The following is a 20,125-nucleotide window of genomic DNA, read 5'->3' as shown; positions in this document are numbered from 1 at the left end:
TTTTTAATTTTTATTTTATCTGTGCAATGAATACAATTCCCAGCCCTAGTAGCCCGGCCTAAATGTACCCTTTACATCCTAGTGTTAATCATATTGAATCACCATTTGCCATCTTTTCTGTTACGCAGTGAGGTGGGATCAAGAAGAGAGCAAAGTTAAATTAAATATATAATATATGAAAAAAAGAATTATATTTGCCACTTCCTCAATTTTCTATTCCCAGAGCATTCAGTCTGAGGCCTCTGGCAGTCTGTGTGTGAAAGGACCAATCAGGAGCCGTGAAATACTTACCGGTATACTTAGACAACACAGGAGGATGCTGTGGAATGCATTGCAGATACATTCACTTCTAAAAAGAATTTTTAGAGAAATAAAAAAATGTCTTTGCATACAAAGCATGCATGTGATGCATGCAATGTCATATTACGATCACTGCACTATATGCAGAGTCTTAATTTCTTTTTATTAAGTTTTGTTGAGTGGTGCACTGTTGCTAATAGAATTTCCACCTGGGATCAATAAAGTATTCTGATTCTGAAAGTATTCACAGCCACACTGTGATGCATCAAAATATTATATAGCATTCATTTCTGGAACTTTGTGAACAAGACCAACATTTTCCAGCAGCTACGTGACATGGCCTTCTTAAAAGGCTTTGAGTATCTTGGAAAGGAATAGTCATAAATAAGATGGAGGATTAAAGAAAAACCTTTGAGACCATTTTCAATAAGAGCAGCAGACAAAACAAGTCTAAGGACCTCTGGGGGTTTGATGCATGAGGAGAAAAAGAGAGATGACCGGCCACAGATTTCCTGCAGTTGTTTTTTCTTTCTCATTCAAAATTCCCATTGCAATTCATTCAATGTTATTACATTGCTGCTTGTAGCAGTTTGGTAGGTTTAAAACTGTAGAAAACCACAAATCATTCATTGAATTAATGCCTTGTGTCCATGAGCAGGTTTACAGAATCTCTGAAAAGTTTTTTTTCAACATGATACACAGCAGCTTGTTCATTTTCAATTTGGTGAGAAAAATAATAGATTTGTTTTAAATGTATTCAAATTAAACAAAAATCTGCAAAATTCACTAGTTGTTTTTGTAATAAAATTTGCTGACTTCTTTTTGGCAGTCAGATTTGTTTGAATGTTCGAGTTTTGGTTGAACAAAATAAACAATTTTAAAGTGAAACTGCTACAAGCAGAATCACTTATTTGATCATCAGAAGTTCTTCTTAAGTATAAATCGTCATGTGTACACTTTTATTTCATGTTAACTTTGAACAGGGACAGCACAGAGGCGCAGTGGTAAGCGCTGTTGCCTCACAGCAAGCAGGTCTCAGGTTCAGGTTCAGATCTGAACCTTTGCAGCCTTTCCAAGAGGAGTTTGCATGTTCTCCCCGTGTCTGCGTGGGTTCTCTCCGGGTTCTCCGGCTTCCTCCCACCACCAAAAACAGAAAGGTGGATTGATATATCCGTATATGTGAGTGTGTCTGTCTATGTGTGGCCCTGTGATGAACTGGCAGCTTGTCCAGGGTGTAACCCCGCCTCTCGCCCATTGACTGCTGGGATAGGCTCCAGCACGACCTGGTAACGGACAAAACGGTGAAAGAAGATGAATGAATGGATGATATTTTGTAGACCTCCATGGTCTAACCTTCCCGTCTTTCTGAGGAATGTGCAACTGTGTCTCCCAGCAGGCGTTTCTGCAGGAATAGGATGACTGGGAAAACCCAGACCAGCAACGTGACCAACAAGAATGACGCGCGATCACTCAACTCCCGCGTCTTCATCGGCAACCTCAACACAGCTGTGGTGACCAAGGCTGACATTGAAGCCATCTTTGCCAAATATGGCAAGATTGTGGGCTGCTCGGTGCACAAGGGCTACGCCTTCGTTCAGTACGTCAGCGAGAGGAATGCCAGAGCAGCCGCGGCCGGAGAGAACACCCGGGTCATTGCTGGACAATCACTAGGTAATGTTGTCCACTGGACTCGGTTTGCAGCCCAAACCTTTAAGTGGAAATGTATTGTTCATGAATGGTACCAAAATGGAAAATACATTTCCTTTTGCAACCTGCACACACTGGACCTACAATATATAACTCATTAGCTTAATATAAATCAGATAACCTTATCTTAATTGCTTACCATGTAACGGGCCCCTTATTCCCTCACCATTTGCCTCCTTTCCCTTGTACTTTTACTGGTATATATATATATATTTAGATAGATAGACCTGTTGGTCCTGGATAATTGCACTGCTATTTGCAGACTCAGACGTGTTAGCAGTGCATTACTGTAGATTGTTTGCATGGAAAAAAAGCAATTTATTTGTTCTCTCTCACACACACGCACACACACACACAAGAGCAACATTTTCTCTGTGTCTGTGCTGGTTCCCTTGTGATTCTGCGGCTTGCTCCCACAGCCCAAAAGCATGCATCAGAGATGAATTGGTGACTCTAAATGGCCTGTAGGTGTGAATGTAGGTTTGTCATCTGGGACACGCTGCAGCCCCTAGGGACCCTGCACAGGATAAGCAGTTAGAGAATGGATGGATGGACGTAACAAAAGTAAATCCACATTAAATGAGGAGTACGATTGGAGATTTGACACAGATTGTATTAATCTCAGATCTTGAAGCATGTTATTTCAAATTTAACATGATTATAATTATTTTTAATCAATGTTACTCGAAGACGTACATTTTCTGGCTAATAGGTGGATGTTTTTTTATGTTTATTGAAGGCAATCTGATCTCTATCTGTCTGACCACTAAAACCTTGAAATAATTGTGAAAAGTAAGAAACATCCTGTTGCCACGTGAGAAAAGGATCCAGTATCCATTTTTCGAGGTGAACGCCGCAATGCTGCGAGGACATAAGGACAACTCTGAAATAATGACAGATTGACAAATGTAGAGACGGCAATAAACATTCAGTCTGGCATTCAGTGGCTTCCTGTGAATCGTCTTATATTACTTATTGATTCGTTTAACGCCTCCATGGAAAATAAGCATAATCGTCAACTCCAACTGTGTCATTAAATATGAATATATGAGAGCATCTGCAAGTCCGCCCGCTTTCTGCCCAGTGTCATGCATTTTTATGAAATTACATGCATGTATATAAGCTGTAAAACTAGCTTCGTGTTGTGTTCACATCAGTCTGCCAGTAACTATTCAGGAGGTATTTATGTATTGCAGGAAAACATAATGACTAAGACTCCTTTTATACCTTTAGAGCAGGGGTCCCCAGACCTTTTCCTGTGAGGGCCACATCACTTTTCCCTTCTCTGATGGAGGGCCGGGGTCAGTTTGTACAGGAAAAGTGTGATGATGGCAGGGGGGTGCCTAAACATTTAGGGGCCGAATGCAGAGGCGGGCTGTAGTTTAGGGTTCATCTCACCATCACAACTACATACAGTGACATGAATGGAGTGTCACACACGCAATGCCTCTCACACCCAAACTCAGTCTCTCTCCAGCACTATCACGAAGTGCAGAGGCAAAGAACGACTGGATCAATCAGCTGATCCAATACAGCTGCAGAGGACCAAACAACAAACCCCAAATTCTTGTAAGAAACCCGAATGCTGCACACCTTGGTTCCGAACCCAGGATCTTCTAGCAGGGAGTCAAGTGCACTACCCACTACACCACCTAGACTTTACCCCATCAAACATTAGGATAAATAGACAGTAGCATTGTTGACTTTAGACTGGTTTTGAATCCAGTACGACGTCACCTACAATATCAACTCCGGTAACAGGGAAAGGACGAGTTTGGTCTGTTGTTTCATAGAATTCTCGGCTTCACATTTGATATCTTGATTAAAATGGTTTTGTATTCAGCCGCTTTTACACCTTTCCCATTCTGAATCAATTCTTGTAAAGTATACTAAACCTAAATAAATGATGTGCCTGTAGTTATCTCACTCGATGCACAATATGCTTTGATTAGATTTGATTGAAACGTTATACACTCTACTTTGAGATATATTGGATTGGCCAAGTCTTTTATTTAGTCCTGATAGGTTTGCTCTACAGCTGCCGTTTGTGTTACTTTTAATCTGAATTGTGGGACAAGGCAGAGCTGCTGTTCCAATCTCTATCAATAAGACTTGAGCCTCTGGCAATTAGCGCAGCAAAATGTCATTAGGGGAATTATCCGGGAATTCTGAATATAAATTGTGTTTTATGCAGATGATTTGTCGATTTCCTTTTTTATTGGACCGCCCATCATCCCTCTCTGCACTCTAGCTGCTTTAATCTCTTGCTTTTGAACCTACTAAACTTTAACAAATGATTCATTTCTGGATATTTTCTCAAACACGGTGTGTAATTGCAAAATGTATTTAAGATAATGGCATCCCCCAGATTTATACTTTGGTTTCAAAACATTCCAATTACACTTTTCTCATTTTTTTTATATTGATTCAATAATAATGGCACTTGTTCCTGAATGTGAATGCGGTTAGCAGGAGCTAACATAGCATTGCCAGTTTGTCCCTTGTCCGGATAAATGCAGAGTTGCGTCAGGAATGGCATCCGGCGTAAAATTTAGCCACAAGAAGTTATGCAGATCAATGTAAATAATAATGTAATCGTGTGATCTGCAGTGAGAGCAGGGAGAAGGTAGAAGAGAATTTAGAGAAGTGGAGCTCTGCTCTAGAAAAGAGAGGAATGAAGTCGAGCAGGAGTAAAACAGAGTACTTGTGTGCAAATGAGAAGGTCCCAGGGGGAACAGTGAGGTTACCAGGAAGAGACGTAAAGAAGGTAGAGGACTTCAGGTACCTCGGCTCAACAGTGCAGAGTGATGGAGAGAATGTGGAAAGGAGGAGAAGAACCATGTGCAGGCTGAAATGGGTGGAGGAAAGTATCCGGTGTGCTCTGTGATAGGAGAAAGTTGATTTGCTGTGGCGACCCCTCACAGGACAAACCGAAAGTAGAGTAGTAGTAGTTGCTGTTTGGGCTTACAAAATCCATTGAATCACAAATACTCACTTAGACAGTCCTAGAAATGTGGAGATGTATCTAATATTATTACTAGGCTGATAATGGTAGTCTTAATTTACTAGAAAGATTTGTTTGCACAAAAAGTGAGCTCTGATACACCCAAGTGGCAGCAATTGGAGTCTCATGTGGCAAGAAACTGTTCTCTTTCTGCTCCTCTGTTTTCCAGAGAAATGTTTTGAGAATAGCCCCGTGTGTCTGCAAGAAGATTAAAATTCAACTTTATAAATCAACAATAAGGTTGCTTCAAGAACTCAAACTTTCTGCACACTAATCAATTAGATAAATACGTCTACACTAGGAAAATGTTTGTTGTGTCTAATTATAGGTAGTTAAAACAATTTTACTTCCAAATTTGTGCTGCCGTTTTCTAACTCGTTTTATTTACCATTTGGTCTGATCAAATTTGCAATCAAGGCAGAAGAGGCAATCATCAGTTTATCTCTGCGTAATGACAGGTTGCTCCTAATCCGTGAAAAGATTAGGTACATTTTTAAGATTAGAAAAATATATTAACTCACTAATGTATTTAATATTTATGACAAACACGATGTACTAAATGTTCTCCAGGTCACATGTTCTGGCTTGGTCCACATTCATGTGTGCCACGTGATTTGTCTGCATCATTTCATCCCCTTTTAGAGGCTCCTCTCATTGTCATGCACACTGAAATACCACCACAGGTGTATAATCTGAGAAACACAACAGACACACGGAGAGAAAGAAAAGAATAAGTTAGCAACCGATTAAACTCAAGTATTCACTTCCATAGCAAGGAGTGCTTCTGCTCATTGTAGTGACACCAGAGGTGCCAAAAAAATAACGTCTCCCTCTGCCATGGAAATAATCCCTTTATTCTCCTCCTTTATTCTGATGTGCTTGTGAAAGTTAAACCTTATCTTTTAAACATGAACTTTATATTAGATTATTAGAGTCTGGACTTATGCTGAAGATATGCTGTTAGCACTAGGTGCTGTCTGCAGGATGTATACATTCATATTTTGCAATGCAGTCCAGTTTTATTGAATTACACACAGTGAATATTGACCTGAGCAACATCTATGTAAACTAATGACATGTGGCAGGAGATGAGCAATAAGTCTCCAGCAATTATTTTACTAGATTTAGCCTCTTTGGACATTATCAGATGAATCTAAAATTAGCAAAACATTTAAGAATACTATTTCGTTATTAAAAGAATTAAAAAAAACAGTATAGTGTTAATTTGTTTGATTGTAATTGCTAGATGGAAACAATCTGAGCCTTAATTTATGCTTTGATGAATTTCCACCTTTAAACACAAGATGGCGATGAAATTATAGAAATGAGGGCACTACTTTCTCACTCTGCATGTATACGAAACAAATGCTGTCTGCGTTTAGTTTTGAATATTCAAGGACATTTTTCTTTCTATCAGAATTGTTCTTTTTTTTTAATGACAAGAAATATTTTCTATGCTAGAGTGTATCATGTTTTCACAATTGGTATCAATAAATGGATTTATGGATATTTGGTATACACAAACAATATAAAGGTACAGAAATGTCGTTGTCCTAAGAACAGCCTACAGCATATCCAAATCTGAGCAGTTTCAACACTATATATACACCATACAACAGTATACTGGAACAAAGAGAGCTGCACATTAGTCACTAAATTTAGACCATGCATGAGGTGGACAACGGCATAAAAATTAAGATTTCATAAAAACAAATGGGTTGCAGGTAGGTGAAACAAAACATAATTAGTAACAAATATTGTTATTACCTGCAATGACTCCCAAGCAGTAAAAATGAAATATGCATCTTCATATTAAAAAAGGACACTTTTGCTCAAGGCGTTTAATAAAACCTAAAATGTATTCTCTGTACTGTGCAAAAATTCTGCCCTTTCAAATTTACAAGTTATAAATATCAGCTTTTAGCGGTACCGCTGTAACATTATTACAGGCATGGGAACATTTATCTTGACACAGAGAGCTGCCTCTCTAATTTTGAAAGTAATTTGTTGAAACCAAAAACTCAAGGGTGGTGGGTGGATGATTTATGCCTATTCAGATGACCTGAGAGCCAATCTGTGCATCATTAGTCACAGACAATGCGGCAGTGAAGTCTCTGCAATGAATTATTTTTAGCTATTACATATTGCAAGCCATCCACTTCGATTTGCTGTCCTACTTCAACCAGTTTATTTTTCGAAATCAGTTTTAGGTTTTTTTTTGTTAAGATATTTTTTTATACTGGTGAAGACGGTTGTGCAGATGCACTTGAGGAAATGTTACGTCAGCATATTTATGCACTGAATGCTCATTATTTATCAACTGCCCTTCGATTGAAGTGGTCCATTTCACTAACTGCTCAGCTCCATCTTTGGGGTACACCCAGTTACCCTTGAGCTTGATTGAATTTGAATCGATCGGAAAAGCAGTGTTGCTCCAGTGGCCACTTAAAGAAATACCGTAATATAGAAGAGTACAAAACAATGTAGTAATATTATAGTAATATTTTCAAGCTACACATACAATATATTCAACCACGGTTTACCAAATGAAAATTTACAGTTTATAAAAACATGCATGATCCAAATTCAAAGCAATAGTTATTTTTAAAACAGTCCTAATTGATTGGTTTTCTTTCTCTTTTAAATTTAAGATTGGATAAAAAAAATTCACTGGTCAGATAAAACACAACTGGAAAAAACATTTGTATCATTGAATCATTTGTAACTTTTGTTGTCTTGATAAATATTTGTAAATGTAATAATTTGGCTGACATATTAATTATGTAAATCATGTGCAGATTAATCCATGAAAAAAAATCCATTGTATTCATAGACATGATGAGTAAGAGAGTAAGACGTAGACAATTTTATCAATTGAAAATGAAAAAATACAATATTTATTCTCCACAAGGAGAGTGCAAGTGAACAAATTATTCATGTAAAAGCAAGGTGATTTTTTTTTTTTTTTTTTGTGGTTGCACTGGGAGAGGCTTCATTAAATTCCTGGCTAGGGAATTAACAATTTGTAGCATGATTAATATATTGAATAAACAGTTACAGAGTAGCTGTAGTACCATTTTCCTCTTTATCCATATTAGTTACTTCAATTTCTTATCAATTCTCTCACGGTAGCAGACATTTAAGGGTCCGAAATGTAAATCTTCTTAAACTGTCACTCCTGATTTTTGTTCAACCTGTGTGTTCCTGCATCTGGAGCAGAGTGGAATTCTTAAGGCTAGAGTTCCCCCTGGAACCGTTTGACGAATGGTATATTCTGAAGCGGCTGGGCTGTGAGGCTGGAGCTGGAAGTGCGCCTGGCACTCAGTCTATTTTTGGGCAGAGAGTAAGGGAGGCACAATCGACACAGTAGAGCCATCACCTGTGTTTGCCCGCTTGTCGTGACAATGTACAAAGGCAGACGTCGCAACCAGAGATGTAAGTATGAGGCCTTGATTTCTGCTAACATGAAGTTAATGCTGTTGGTTTCAACTTAAAGTTGATAAACCTAGGAGTTCCTAGGGGTCTAGGGGTCGTTTACTTATTTTGCAATGACATTTCTCCTCTACAAGAGATTCTTAATTAATCTGTAGTATTATTAAAATACATTTACTGTGTGTGCAGCTGACTTTGCAGTGGTTTTCTGTTCAGTTTATTGACATCTGTATCATCTGCAATTTGTCTCTCCTACTGTGGATCAGGATGTGTCTGCATTTGCGTGTAAATTAAAAATGTTGTGGGGGAAAAAAAATGAAACCCTAATTTGATCTTGAAATAAACTATGGAAATCATTCACGATAATCATGCATTATAGAGGTATTTCATCCTTTTGCTTTTCACTGGGATTGTATGAGAGATTCATTTTTCTGCTGTGCTTTGATCACAGCAAGGAAATTGCTGCCTACATGGCATAACATTTCTGTAGGTCGACTACTGCTTTGGATTCATAGGGGCCGTATCCATGTCTTGATTGGACTGCATAAGTGAAGGAAAACACTTCTGCAGTCATTGCTTCAGGTGTGATGTGCGCCTGTGTGCATGAGAGGCATCTGATGGGAGAATTTATGCTTGGTTAGACGAGTGGCTTAATTAATAATTCATAATATAAATTATTAATATCTATATCCACATTTTCATTTTCAAAATCCATTAGTATAGTCTGTGTGTTTTGCATTTGAAATAAGATATTAATATTTATAAAGCTGTAATAAAGTTAAGGCTGACGGACAGAAAAACATTGTCATTAATAGAATTAGCAGTGGCTCCGTTCCAGTCGAGTGTCCCGTATGACCATGTGACAGGGAGCCAACTGAAACCGGAGCAGTTAAATGGAATGAAGTCCTTGTTGTGTTGTTGTTGATGTTGTTGTTGTTGTTGTTGTTGACGTATGCAAAACCCGTGTCAAACTGTGACATAAAAAGTCCCTTTAATTAAATTAATGAAAAAAATGAAACCATATATTATAACGTGACTGTTTTTTGCTCTCTCGACAATTTACAAAATTACAACCACATAAGACAACAACAATCATCACAAACTTTATTTCAGTTATTTAATGTATTAATTTGAAATGAATAAAAATCAATGATTCCCAACCTTTCAAGGCTTGTGATAGTGTAACAACATTTCATTGTGACACCTTTTTAACTCTACACCTTTTAAAGGCTTGAAGTTACCCACTATTGTGTATATATATATATATATATAAACAAACATTAGGAGAATATCTGAAAAACATTATTAGTTTTCCTCTTATCCTGTAAATTGTTTAAAGAGCACTCTTATTTTTATTTACAGCACTTTAAAAGTGGCACAATTTATTGAATGGCCAAATGTTGTTTTTTTTACGTTTACGTTTGCTGCTACATGAAGTCTCCATGAACAAGCCCAGTAAAGCACAACGTGGCACAGAAGTGAGTTGTGTGCCTCCCTTTTATGACTCTGTTGCTCATCGGAGGTGAAGTTTCAGTGCAGGCATACAAGTGGTTCCAAAGAGGTTTCAGCAACCAGATTTCTTTCCAGCTTTCCACATAGCTTCATGAATAAGAAATACTAAAGCGATGACCCAGCTCAAGAAGTTAAAATGTTACAAAATAGTTACATCATAAGCAGAACTCCAAAATGGCAAATAGGGAAAATCTGCACTAATAGTTCAAGGGTGATGAAATGCTATACTGACTCTCCCGAGGCCATGGTGATATGCTCATTATGATTTAATGCAAAAGTCAACACATAACCGTGTTGGGATTTTCACCTTGTGCAATACTTGGTGATTGCATACAAGAGCACCCCCCCTCGAACAAAATATATATCCAATGCAATATATGGAGCACAGTCGATGTGAACATTTTACAATTCCACATCATGTTCCACCTAATGGAGCATAACTCAGCAGGACTAATGAAAATAGCTTTATTACTGGTAGATACTCTTAGCTTGAGGACAGGCTGCCAAATTTCTGTGCTGCCAAGTAACAATTTTCTTTAAGAGGACGAAAGAGCAACGTGCAAGGAATGCATTAAGGCAGGACAGGCAGCTGAGCAATGAATTTACCCGGCGCTCTGTAACCAGAACTGCAGAACTTTATGACACTGTCCAGGTAGGTAAGATAATATTGGTGATTGTCTATATGGCTCCACATGCAATATAACACACTGACATGATTCAAAGTTAGGATATTCTATCCATCCATGCATTTTCTATTAGATGAGACAATCGTCTCATGACATCTACAGCCACTTCTCCCAAAATTTTGGCAAGTAAATTTAAGATATTCCTTGAATGCCAAAAATAACAGTAATTAAAAACATATGACAAGCATGTCTGATCTGAATGTGCGTAAACGACCTGGATGCTGCACCCTTGCCTTGCCTCCAGTCATTCATGGAATTCCTACCCCAAAAAAATCAACAGTGGCTAGTAATACACAAAGATCTCACAGATCATCTTTAAAAGCCAGCATATGGAAAAACTGCTGACCTCCTGGACTGCGACAGGGGAAATCTTGACCTTTAAAGATCAGAATCTGTTGTTTTCTGTTCAGTTCTTATTGTACCCACTTTAAAATAATACATAGGCTACAATAGAAAACATGGCCCAAAAACACATTCCATCTGCTTCTTGTTTGCTTCCTGTGCATTTTACATCGGCTGTCTTGTTTCGTCCATTGTGCATGAGATGGGATTGCAAAAGGATCCTCTCTATAGTAAGTGCCATTGTCCCATCCATTTAGTTTGTAATCAGCGTTCGTTATAGGAAAGTTTAAAACAATGCAAATTAAAAAATAATTTATAAAAGGAAGGAGCCTGTTTTGGAAAATGTGAGAAGAAGAAAATTACAGACTTGTGTCCTAAATTTAGTCTGTAAATGTCAAGGTTGTCAATCTAAGTGCATTAACCAAATATTTGGACTTTGTTGCTTTACATCTCTTGTCAAAGTCCCTCTTTGCTTTACTAAAACATTTCAGTAATTTCCATAATTATCAATAATTACGGTTTCTGGTACAATTATTAAATAGCAATAAATGAATCTACAGTTATCTGATCAGGAAGATAAATGTAACTCGTCCCCACATTCACAGTGACATATACAGATACACATTTACACTGTCTACGCTTTCCATCTTGGACACCCTGCCCTACTTGAGGAAACACACCTTCAGGTATGAGCTGAAGCCCCCTTGTACCCTTGCGCTGAGATCAGAGAAGATTCATTTTCCCCTGTCAGATTCACAGGATGCAGGAACACAGTGTAGATGGAAAGTGTGACGACTGTCACGCAGGAAGCCTCTTAGTGGCACATTTGTATTCACGCAGCTCCCTGCATGATCTCTTAATCAAATACTGCTCGCTTGCACTCAGGAAGACTGCTACACTAAAGATGGAGTGTGTTCTGAGTCAGGCGCCATCCTCTGCCTGCCAAAGATTATGTTTAGGCATTATTTGAGGCAGGAAATGAAATGAATTGACCTTTTCAGTTGCTTAGGACAAGCCGCATTGTATTCTACTCATTTAACCGTTATAATCACTTCCTAAGAGCCATAAAGAAAAAACAAGTTGCCATGTGAATTCTCTTCTGATGCATTATTTGAATAACCTGAATAAAGAGGGAAATTGCTATGATGCTATAATTCAGCTTCTACTTGTCTAAAGAGAAGCAACAAAAGAGCTATACAGTTATTTAACTGCTTTTTTGTTTGAACTCAAACTCATCCCTGTGGGCTGGTTCCTCTCTCTCCCTCTCTCTCTCTCTCTCTCTCTCTCTCTCTCTCTCTCTCTCTCTCTCTCTCTCTCTCTCTCTCTCTCTCTCTCTCTCTCTCTCTGTATGTACCACTACTTATTTCCTGCGCCTGCTCTGGCTATAATGGCTCATCCACACATCCACAGATCATGAGCTCAAGGGCAAGCAGAGCTGACAGGTCAATATCCAACTAAAAGACACACACACACACACACACACACACATGCATACACGCGCAATAAAGCAGCAACATTCTCACAGGTAATTTAGCTTCATTAATATGAATGAACAAAACTGTGTCAGAGGCCTCTGGAGTAGCGTTGATGATGATGATACCGCTGAAGGATCCAGTGTGGATGGATTAAAGTGATGCTGACCTTTGTTGCCGTTGGAGACTGTCAATTAGAATGCTGGAGATTAATGCTTTCATCTGGGACACTGAAGAGGGAAGACGGTACGAAAACATCCCTGCAATCTCGGAGTGTGACAATCTAGAATGTGCAGGATTAAAACCAAACGTGTTTCATCGTGCATATAAAGTTCTTTTTACGGCTGAATAATAACATAGAGTATAAAAATATTTCTAATTTCATTTATAGATTTGTAACATTATATAAAATTGGTGTTAACTAAAATATCAGCTGAGCCTGTTTATAATGCTGACAAGGTTCTCCTTCTTTCACACACACACACACACATATATATTTTTTTGAATACGTCTTTGGCACAGTTAAGGCCATTTCTGCGTGCGTATTTTGTGTTGTTCCTGTGCTTCTGTAGATTTCCTCCACATCATCACCCAGGGATAATTCTCCTGTGAGTTGTCCTTGGCCAAGGTCCTTGACTGTGAAGTTGAACTGAATGGCTTCCCGCTGTTCCTCAGGAGAGGAGGTGAAGAGCAGTGAGGGGGGTTATTTTCATACAACTCTGAAAAGCAAATTCCTCTTTATTCCTCTTATCGTTCTAGAGGTTGGCCACTGGTTTCACAGATTGAGTGTTTGATTTAGTTTGAAGCAAACTCATTTTCTTTCTTTTGTTTTGTTTTGTTGAATTGATGTGGCCCACTTGTTTGTTGTTTGCCTGCAACATGAAGCGACCCTTTACATGCCCTTCAGTGCAGTGCGATGCCAGATATCGTATGCAGTATCACTCAAGTCCTAACTGGCTATTGCTTAGCAACACAGTCTCCATCTTCCCCATCTCCATTCACCACCTTTTTATAGCTACACATTTAAACATACAAGCAGAGAGTCCCTCCCTCCTTTTTTTCCTGTACATAATTAGTAGAATAAGTGCAATTAATCAGGAACTCAGTTTTTGCCTGTCAAGTCTGGATGGTCTGGATGCTGTGAGGTGGTGGCTTTCATTTCTGAGTGCTTTTTAATGCTTCGCTCTCTCTATAATGACCCCAGCAGGGGGCCAGTGGAGCGCACACTTTACATTGTGAGCCATTTATCACATCTTCATGGACCCTAATGATAATGATACAGTCATCCCATTGCGCCTGAGAGCGGTTGATACATCATTGCATTAGTCCAGTTGGTAGAGAGGTGAATGCGGAGGAGCCAGGAGGAGAAGGGACTCCAGGAAAAGCAGCATGCATGTTCTGCATGGAGCGTGTTTGAAGAACTGGACAGGTGCAGCCGCTGGTGTGTGTGTGTGAATATGTGACATAAAGGTGCAAGGAAAACAGAGATTGTACATTGTTGAATTCATAAGCATGATGTGTGAAAGTCGCCTCTCCTTCAATTATCATTTCTACCCGTGAGAAAAACACAAATCAATAGCGCACTCAGGTGAAGATTTGATTTCAGTTCCTGCTATGACCTTTGCAGCTGGACAGGTTCCAAAAAAAAAATTAATACAGAACCGATTCTTTATCTGTGCAAGTTGTTATAGCCTTCACGGGTGATTGATCTATCAGACAGGATCTCTCCAGCGTGTGTGTCTGTGTGTGTGTGTGTGTGTGTGTGTGTGTGGGTGTGGGTGTGTGTGTGCGTGTGCGTGTGGGTGTGGGTGTGAGTGTGCGTGTGTGTGTGTGTTTGCAGTTTTTTGTGTGACCGCCTCACCACTCACGGCTGATTGGGTATGAGCACTCAGACAGAGCACGACGATACCATCCTGGTTCGGCTCGTCGTGATCTACTGAAGTATTTCAGTAGGATTTCATTTTTACTTGACTTTTTAACTCGGTCAGTAAACAGCTGATGCGCTGGTTGGTGCACTTTCAAGTCGGACCATCTTTCACCTACAACTGTTTTCTGACTGCGCATGCACACACACCTCATCCCTCTATTTATAAAGTCTCTGAAAAGGCCCAGTTATTGTTCTGGCTTTTCTGTTAGTCTGAGCATTTCAGCTATTTGTAACGCAGCCCCAGCCACAGGTTCAGTAGGTAAGTTCAACCAAAGCTTAAAATGCTTAGACGCTACACAGGTAGTCCGACCAGGTTCAGCTTTTATTTGAGATTATAATCGGGTGTCCGACCATATGAATCAGCACAACAGAGCTTGGGAGCTAGGAAGAAGGAGAAATATGTCGATTTGGTGGATACCATATAAAAGTAGAGGCCATCCGTCTCACATCCAATCAGTCACGGCCCAAACAGAACACACGAGCAAAAAAGAAAATCCAATGTCAACACAGATACAAATTATAAGGGACATCTTTTTCAAATGTTGTGTGAATCTGCAGAGGTTCACTAAGCCTTGCGTAAAACATTTGAGAAATCTCCCACAGCAAAATAATTTTATCTGCCAGGATACCGGAGAGGTTCAGTTTACAATTCAGTGTGAAGCCTGAAATGGTTTGATTTGATTACCCTCTGGATATTTGTCTGCGACGCTCTTCCTCTAATCTCACTCTGTTTCATTTATTCCTCACAAACTAATGCTTTTTTCACAGGCATCACCCAGCTGATGGAATGCGGAATATTTTGGTGCACATTTGTGCAAAACTTTGCAACATAAGTGGCATTGTGCTTTGTGCTTTCACAAAGGCTAACAGATATGTTCCACTTGGGTTTCTGTCGTTTGTCGAAACACATGATTTATAAAGAAAATCTGAAAAGATTAAGTTTAAGCTTCAATTAAAATCCTATTGAATATGTGTTTTCATTCAAACACAGTAGGTGTGTAGATACAGCCATATCCTACACACAACTGTCTTTCGCTTGTTCAAAATGCGTCCTGCATATCATCAGCTTCAACTGTGACATCAGGACATTCTTATTCTTATTTTTTTGTCTTTAGATATCAACATGGCAGGAGAGCCAAAACCATACAGGCCTAAGATTGTCTCCAAGAGGCCTCTGTCATCGCTCTACAGGTCTGTCTGAAAGTGTGAAATGAACATGAAGATAGAACCAGCCTTGAACAATGATCTGAGAACAAGTGGGAAAACATGGCGGCTCGAAATGCAGCAGAGTTCATGAGTAGTTTGGGCAGAGGGCTGCCGACTGGGCCGATAACTGAGACAGAAGTCAGACGTTCAACCGTTATGGATTTCTTGACTGAAGGAAAGCACCAGACAAATGATTCAGCTTAGCTGTATATGTGGTCAGGGCTTATTGTTTATAACCCGTAAATAAAGACGGTAACTCCAGATGTTGTGACTTCCATGCTAACACATGCTCATATACTCTTAGATGCATTTAACCCTCTTGCAGAATAATGGATACAGCCTCCTTTATCTTTTCAGTGGCTACGAGTTTGACTATGACTACTACAGAGATGATTTCTACAGCAGGTATGTAGAAAAGACAATCTGATCATAAATGGAAGCACAATGTGGCTGAAGAAAAAAGTGAAAAGTGTCCTTTTCACTTTCCGTATTGTTCGCCACGTTTTCCTAGATATCTTCCCCTTGGTGTGCCCTTTCCTTTCTTCCCATTTCCAAGTCAGCTACTTAGACAAAGATGAGTTTGGTGCAGAATAGCCCATTTCCATCTGAGACAAAGTAACTACGTTATCATAGGCATAACGAATGTCATATTAGGGAGGTTTTTATTCCTCCCCGTTGGGCTTACTAATGATGCTTTTATCCGCATAGGCGAGTGTGGAATGTCAGATAGTTCCCTGGCTGGTCATTTGCACTGCGCGGCAGAGAATGTATCTTCCTCCTGACATTTTCATTGGTTTGTTTACTTCCTCTATTTTGCAATATCTCAGAGAGTTTAATGCTTCAGCTTTGACTCAATTGGATGTGTCATAGGCAACGGGGGGATACGACCTGGCTGGATGGCTGCGTTTTCAATAAGTACACTGGCATTAAAAGCAAACAACAAATGCTGTACAATCTTTTTCATCACGCCTGCTTTTCTCTTTGCATGTGCTTCTTATTTCTTGAATAACGATATGCCAGGCATGTACAAGTGACTCCTAGAAAATCAATCTTGATCGCACAACTTGCCCGTAATAAATGGAGATCATTGCTTCCTGCGTTCCATAAAAGGCTTTTTCTGCACATTGAACATTCTGCAATACTTCTATTGATGGTGTGGTATATACTATTTTCCATGCTGTCCTCAGACTCTTTGAGTACCACGGCCGTGTTGCTCCTCCATCCCGGGCTGTGATTCCCATCAAGCGTTCTCGGCTAGTTGTCCCGCCTGCTCGTAGAGCCAAATCCTCCTTTCCAGTCAGGGTCTGTTCTTCCTCTTCGTCGTCCTCCTCCTTTTCCTCCTCCAGGGTTCTGAATGTTGGTTCTTCAAACGCAGCTCCTAAATGTATGTCTCATTTTGTTTCCATTAAGTCTCTGTGTTCCGATTTATTTATATTAAATTATTTGTCTTAATTTTAGAGAAGATCTTTTTTAGAATAGTATTGTATTCTCTAATGAGTATTGTATTCTCTAACGAGTAAATGATCTGTTAAATAATACAATAACAAGGCAATAAATACATAAATGAATACAGAATCAGACAGACTAATCATGAATTACTTTCCCAACGCTTCAGGTAGCTCGGACACTTGTAGTTTGTTACCGCTATACTCTTCATGTGTGCCTTAAGGATGTAAGGCAGCAGCTGACTAGCTTAGCTTTGAACAAAGATATAAAGATGAGAAACATTATTAGCTTCTAATCAGTATTCTGCCCAACATGTGTTATAGTGACAAGTAATAATCTTTGACTAACACCCTTATACACGATTTTTAATTACCTTCATTGTAAAATGCGGGAACAGTACAGAGGCTGTTATAACTGTGTAAGTCTCCTTGTCAATCACCAAGTTAGTTATGCTTATGCTGGATTAATATATGCTCGCAGTGAAGACGGATCAGCTCCTAACAATCAAAAAGGAGCTGTCACAGATCAAGACCAAGATCGACTCGCTGCTGGGAAGGCTGGAGAAGATTGAGAGGCAGCATCGCTCTGACATTGGTAAGATTTGCAGGGTGGGGTGGGGCCCTGCCTGCATGCACATAAACAGGGCTCCCCCTGTGTAAATGTGCTCATGAGGCAAGGAAATGAAAGACATGCAGAGGGCAAAACGTTAAAGTAAATGTCAGAGCTTTAAGGAGCGGCTGAGCTGAAAGAAATGGCTTTCTATTATGAGAAGTGATAGAGCAGATCCAGAAATCCATTATACTCTGATGTTAAATGGCAGTCGCTCCCTGTTTTGCCAGACTTGCAGAGGAAACAAGAGGAGGCGTGTGAGTGTCGCCATGGTGATTCACCAGACCACTCTGGTGGAGAGGAAGTAGAGGGGACAGCCGAGGCGGAGGCGGGGGAGACGACGGACGGCTGCGAAGACTATGACGATGGAGGCGCCAGTGATATGGTGAGCAGGCCAAGTAGCCACTTACAGTCTGAACGAGAAGTGAGTGGGGTGAGATGCGCAGCTTCTGATGTACATGCATGATTAACTCTTTGAGTGCCATTCACATCTAAAGATGTTTTTTGAGACCCAAACATTCACTGCCAACCCTGACATTGAAATCTGCCTCTCTTCAACGGCCAATAACTCCAGAATGAAAAATGGTAGGAACACACTTTAAACTTTAATCTTTCATTTGGTAGGCTCCGCATTTGCAGTCAGTCATAGGAAAGAATATTCTGTGGGACTTGGAAAATTGGGAAAAAAACAATGGGGCACTCAGCATATAGCTGAGTTTGAAATGGTTGGCACTCAATGAGTTAATGTACTCTTATTGAAGCTATAGTGCACTCTATAATAAAAACAAAAAATAAAATATCTTCTTGACAAATATTATATTATATTATAAACAATAACCCTACATGAAAACAACACAAATGAATTATTTCACTAAAAATAATAAGGAACTGAATAAGGACTGTATCTTACTGGTCAGTAAACCCACTCATCTTTCTATCAAAGTCACAACTAACTGTTTTTTCTTCTTCTTTTAATTGCAGGTAGAGAATCACATATCAGACATTGACAACTGAATACAGGTCAGTATTTGGTCTCTGCTTGAAGTGCCACATCTATATCTTTATTTATGTGAGCACAAACTTGGATAATATAATCTCTGCCATGACATTTTATGAGCTGAAAGTTTAAAGCGTGTCGATAAAATATGTGTAGTTACCCCTGTGCAGTTCCAAACGACCCATAGTCGGCGTGACACAAAGGATTCGAGGCAAATGTTTCCTCTTTTAATCAGTGAGACACTGAGAGAAATAATAAGAGTTCTTAATGGCCTGTCATTCTCCCCATCTCGGAGCGTAGAGAAAGCCAGCGTCTCTGCAGTTTTCACTGATGAGAGCCTGAACAGCCACAGAGATAGGATGCTGTTTCATCCACAATTTCTATCAAAAGACACTTACATCCCCTGCTTTTCTTTGTATGAATAAATAGTAGCTACGAGATTTAATTTGCCTCCTGCCTGGCACTTCCTACCTGCTGTCCTCAAGTGCTTGATAACAGAAATCTCTTTCAGCCGCAGTCTCAGTGGTTGCAAAGTAATATCAGGAATGTTAACAGTATTCCAAGCACCCCCCCCCCACATCTCCTCTGTTTTTACATGCATCTCGCACAACTAGCTGGCAGATGGTGTGTGAAACTGTGTGAAACACAGTCTGGTCATAATAATGAATTTGTCTGTCTGTCTTTTTTTTTTTTTCTGCAAGTTTGGGGAAAAAGGAAGCCTGCAGCATCAGACAATGAGAGAACTGATACCAGCAAAACCTGCATTTTCAGGAAGATGTATTTTAAATGAAAGAAAATCATTCACGAGAGTGACTGACAGCAGAGGATGGCTTTACCCAAACTTGTGTGTTGCTTGTTTTAAAACTTGACGGTCCTGATGTGTACTTCCTCAAAATGCTGAGTAGGAATAGTGTCCAGACTGCTGCAAGATTGACTGCAAAGATCAATAGATCATTTCTTGTCATACTGATCACCTCTCTGAAAAATATGGACAATACATTGTCTGCTTAATATATTTATGATCTGTATTGTGCATAAAAATGCAGTTAAGTGATTGATCAGATTAACCATGGAATGCCCTCCTTTTGTTATACTGCAAATGTACATTTATTCTATTCAGTGCATTAAATACTACAACAAGCTACAAAGCTGACAGAGAGCTAAATCTGAATGTATGAGGAACATCTTTCTTTGATTACTATGTGATTTACTCTGATCACCTGAAAAAGACTCCACTCAGTACTGTGTGCATATAATGTTTATCATTTCTTAAAGTCTTTTTGATGCATCTGGAATTATGTTTACTTTCGGTTAATGGAGAACAAAAATGACTATTTTTGACTATCTGCATGTTAAAATGTGGTTATTATGTTATTTGTATTATTGCCTCTGTTGTACAGCTGTCGGTGATATACATTTTTGAAATAAACCTGCTCCTCCACACATCAAAAGCCTGTCATAGTATTTTGGATTTCATTTTCACAA

At 39.3% G+C, this 20,125-nt stretch overlaps 1 protein-coding gene across 1 annotated transcript; it reads left to right on the top strand.

Annotated features, from left to right (window-relative positions):
- Positions 1 to 1,715: 1,715 nt before the first annotated feature.
- On the top strand, positions 1,716 to 18,657 carry LOC137904564 (RNA-binding Raly-like protein). Its single transcript, XM_068748760.1, has 7 exons — positions 1,716 to 1,971; positions 15,498 to 15,573; positions 15,946 to 15,993; positions 16,776 to 16,972; positions 17,515 to 17,628; positions 17,874 to 18,028; positions 18,625 to 18,657. The coding sequence occupies exons 1-7, from the start codon at positions 1,716 to 1,718 to the stop codon at positions 18,655 to 18,657; spliced, it is 879 nt and encodes a 292-aa protein (XP_068604861.1).
- Positions 18,658 to 20,125: the final 1,468 nt, after the last annotated feature.

This window comes from Brachionichthys hirsutus, chromosome 15, assembly GCF_040956055.1.
Source record: "Brachionichthys hirsutus isolate HB-005 chromosome 15, CSIRO-AGI_Bhir_v1, whole genome shotgun sequence".
NCBI lineage: Eukaryota > Metazoa > Chordata > Actinopteri > Lophiiformes > Brachionichthyidae > Brachionichthys > Brachionichthys hirsutus.
Note: the sequence above shows the minus strand (reverse complement) of the source record. Positions and strands in the feature narration are given on the sequence as shown.

Excerpts from the sequence above, each read along its gene's own strand:
- LOC137904564 (XM_068748760.1), top strand. The coding sequence starts at position 1,716 with ATGACTGGGAAAACCCAGACCAGCAACGTGACCAACAAGAATGACGCG. Across the intron at positions 15,994-16,775 it reads AGAGATGATTTCTACAGCAG|ACTCTTTGAGTACCACGGCC; the intron begins GTATGTAGAAAA and ends TGCTGTCCTCAG. Across the intron at positions 17,629-17,873 it reads GCAGCATCGCTCTGACATTG|ACTTGCAGAGGAAACAAGAG; the intron begins GTAAGATTTGCA and ends CTGTTTTGCCAG.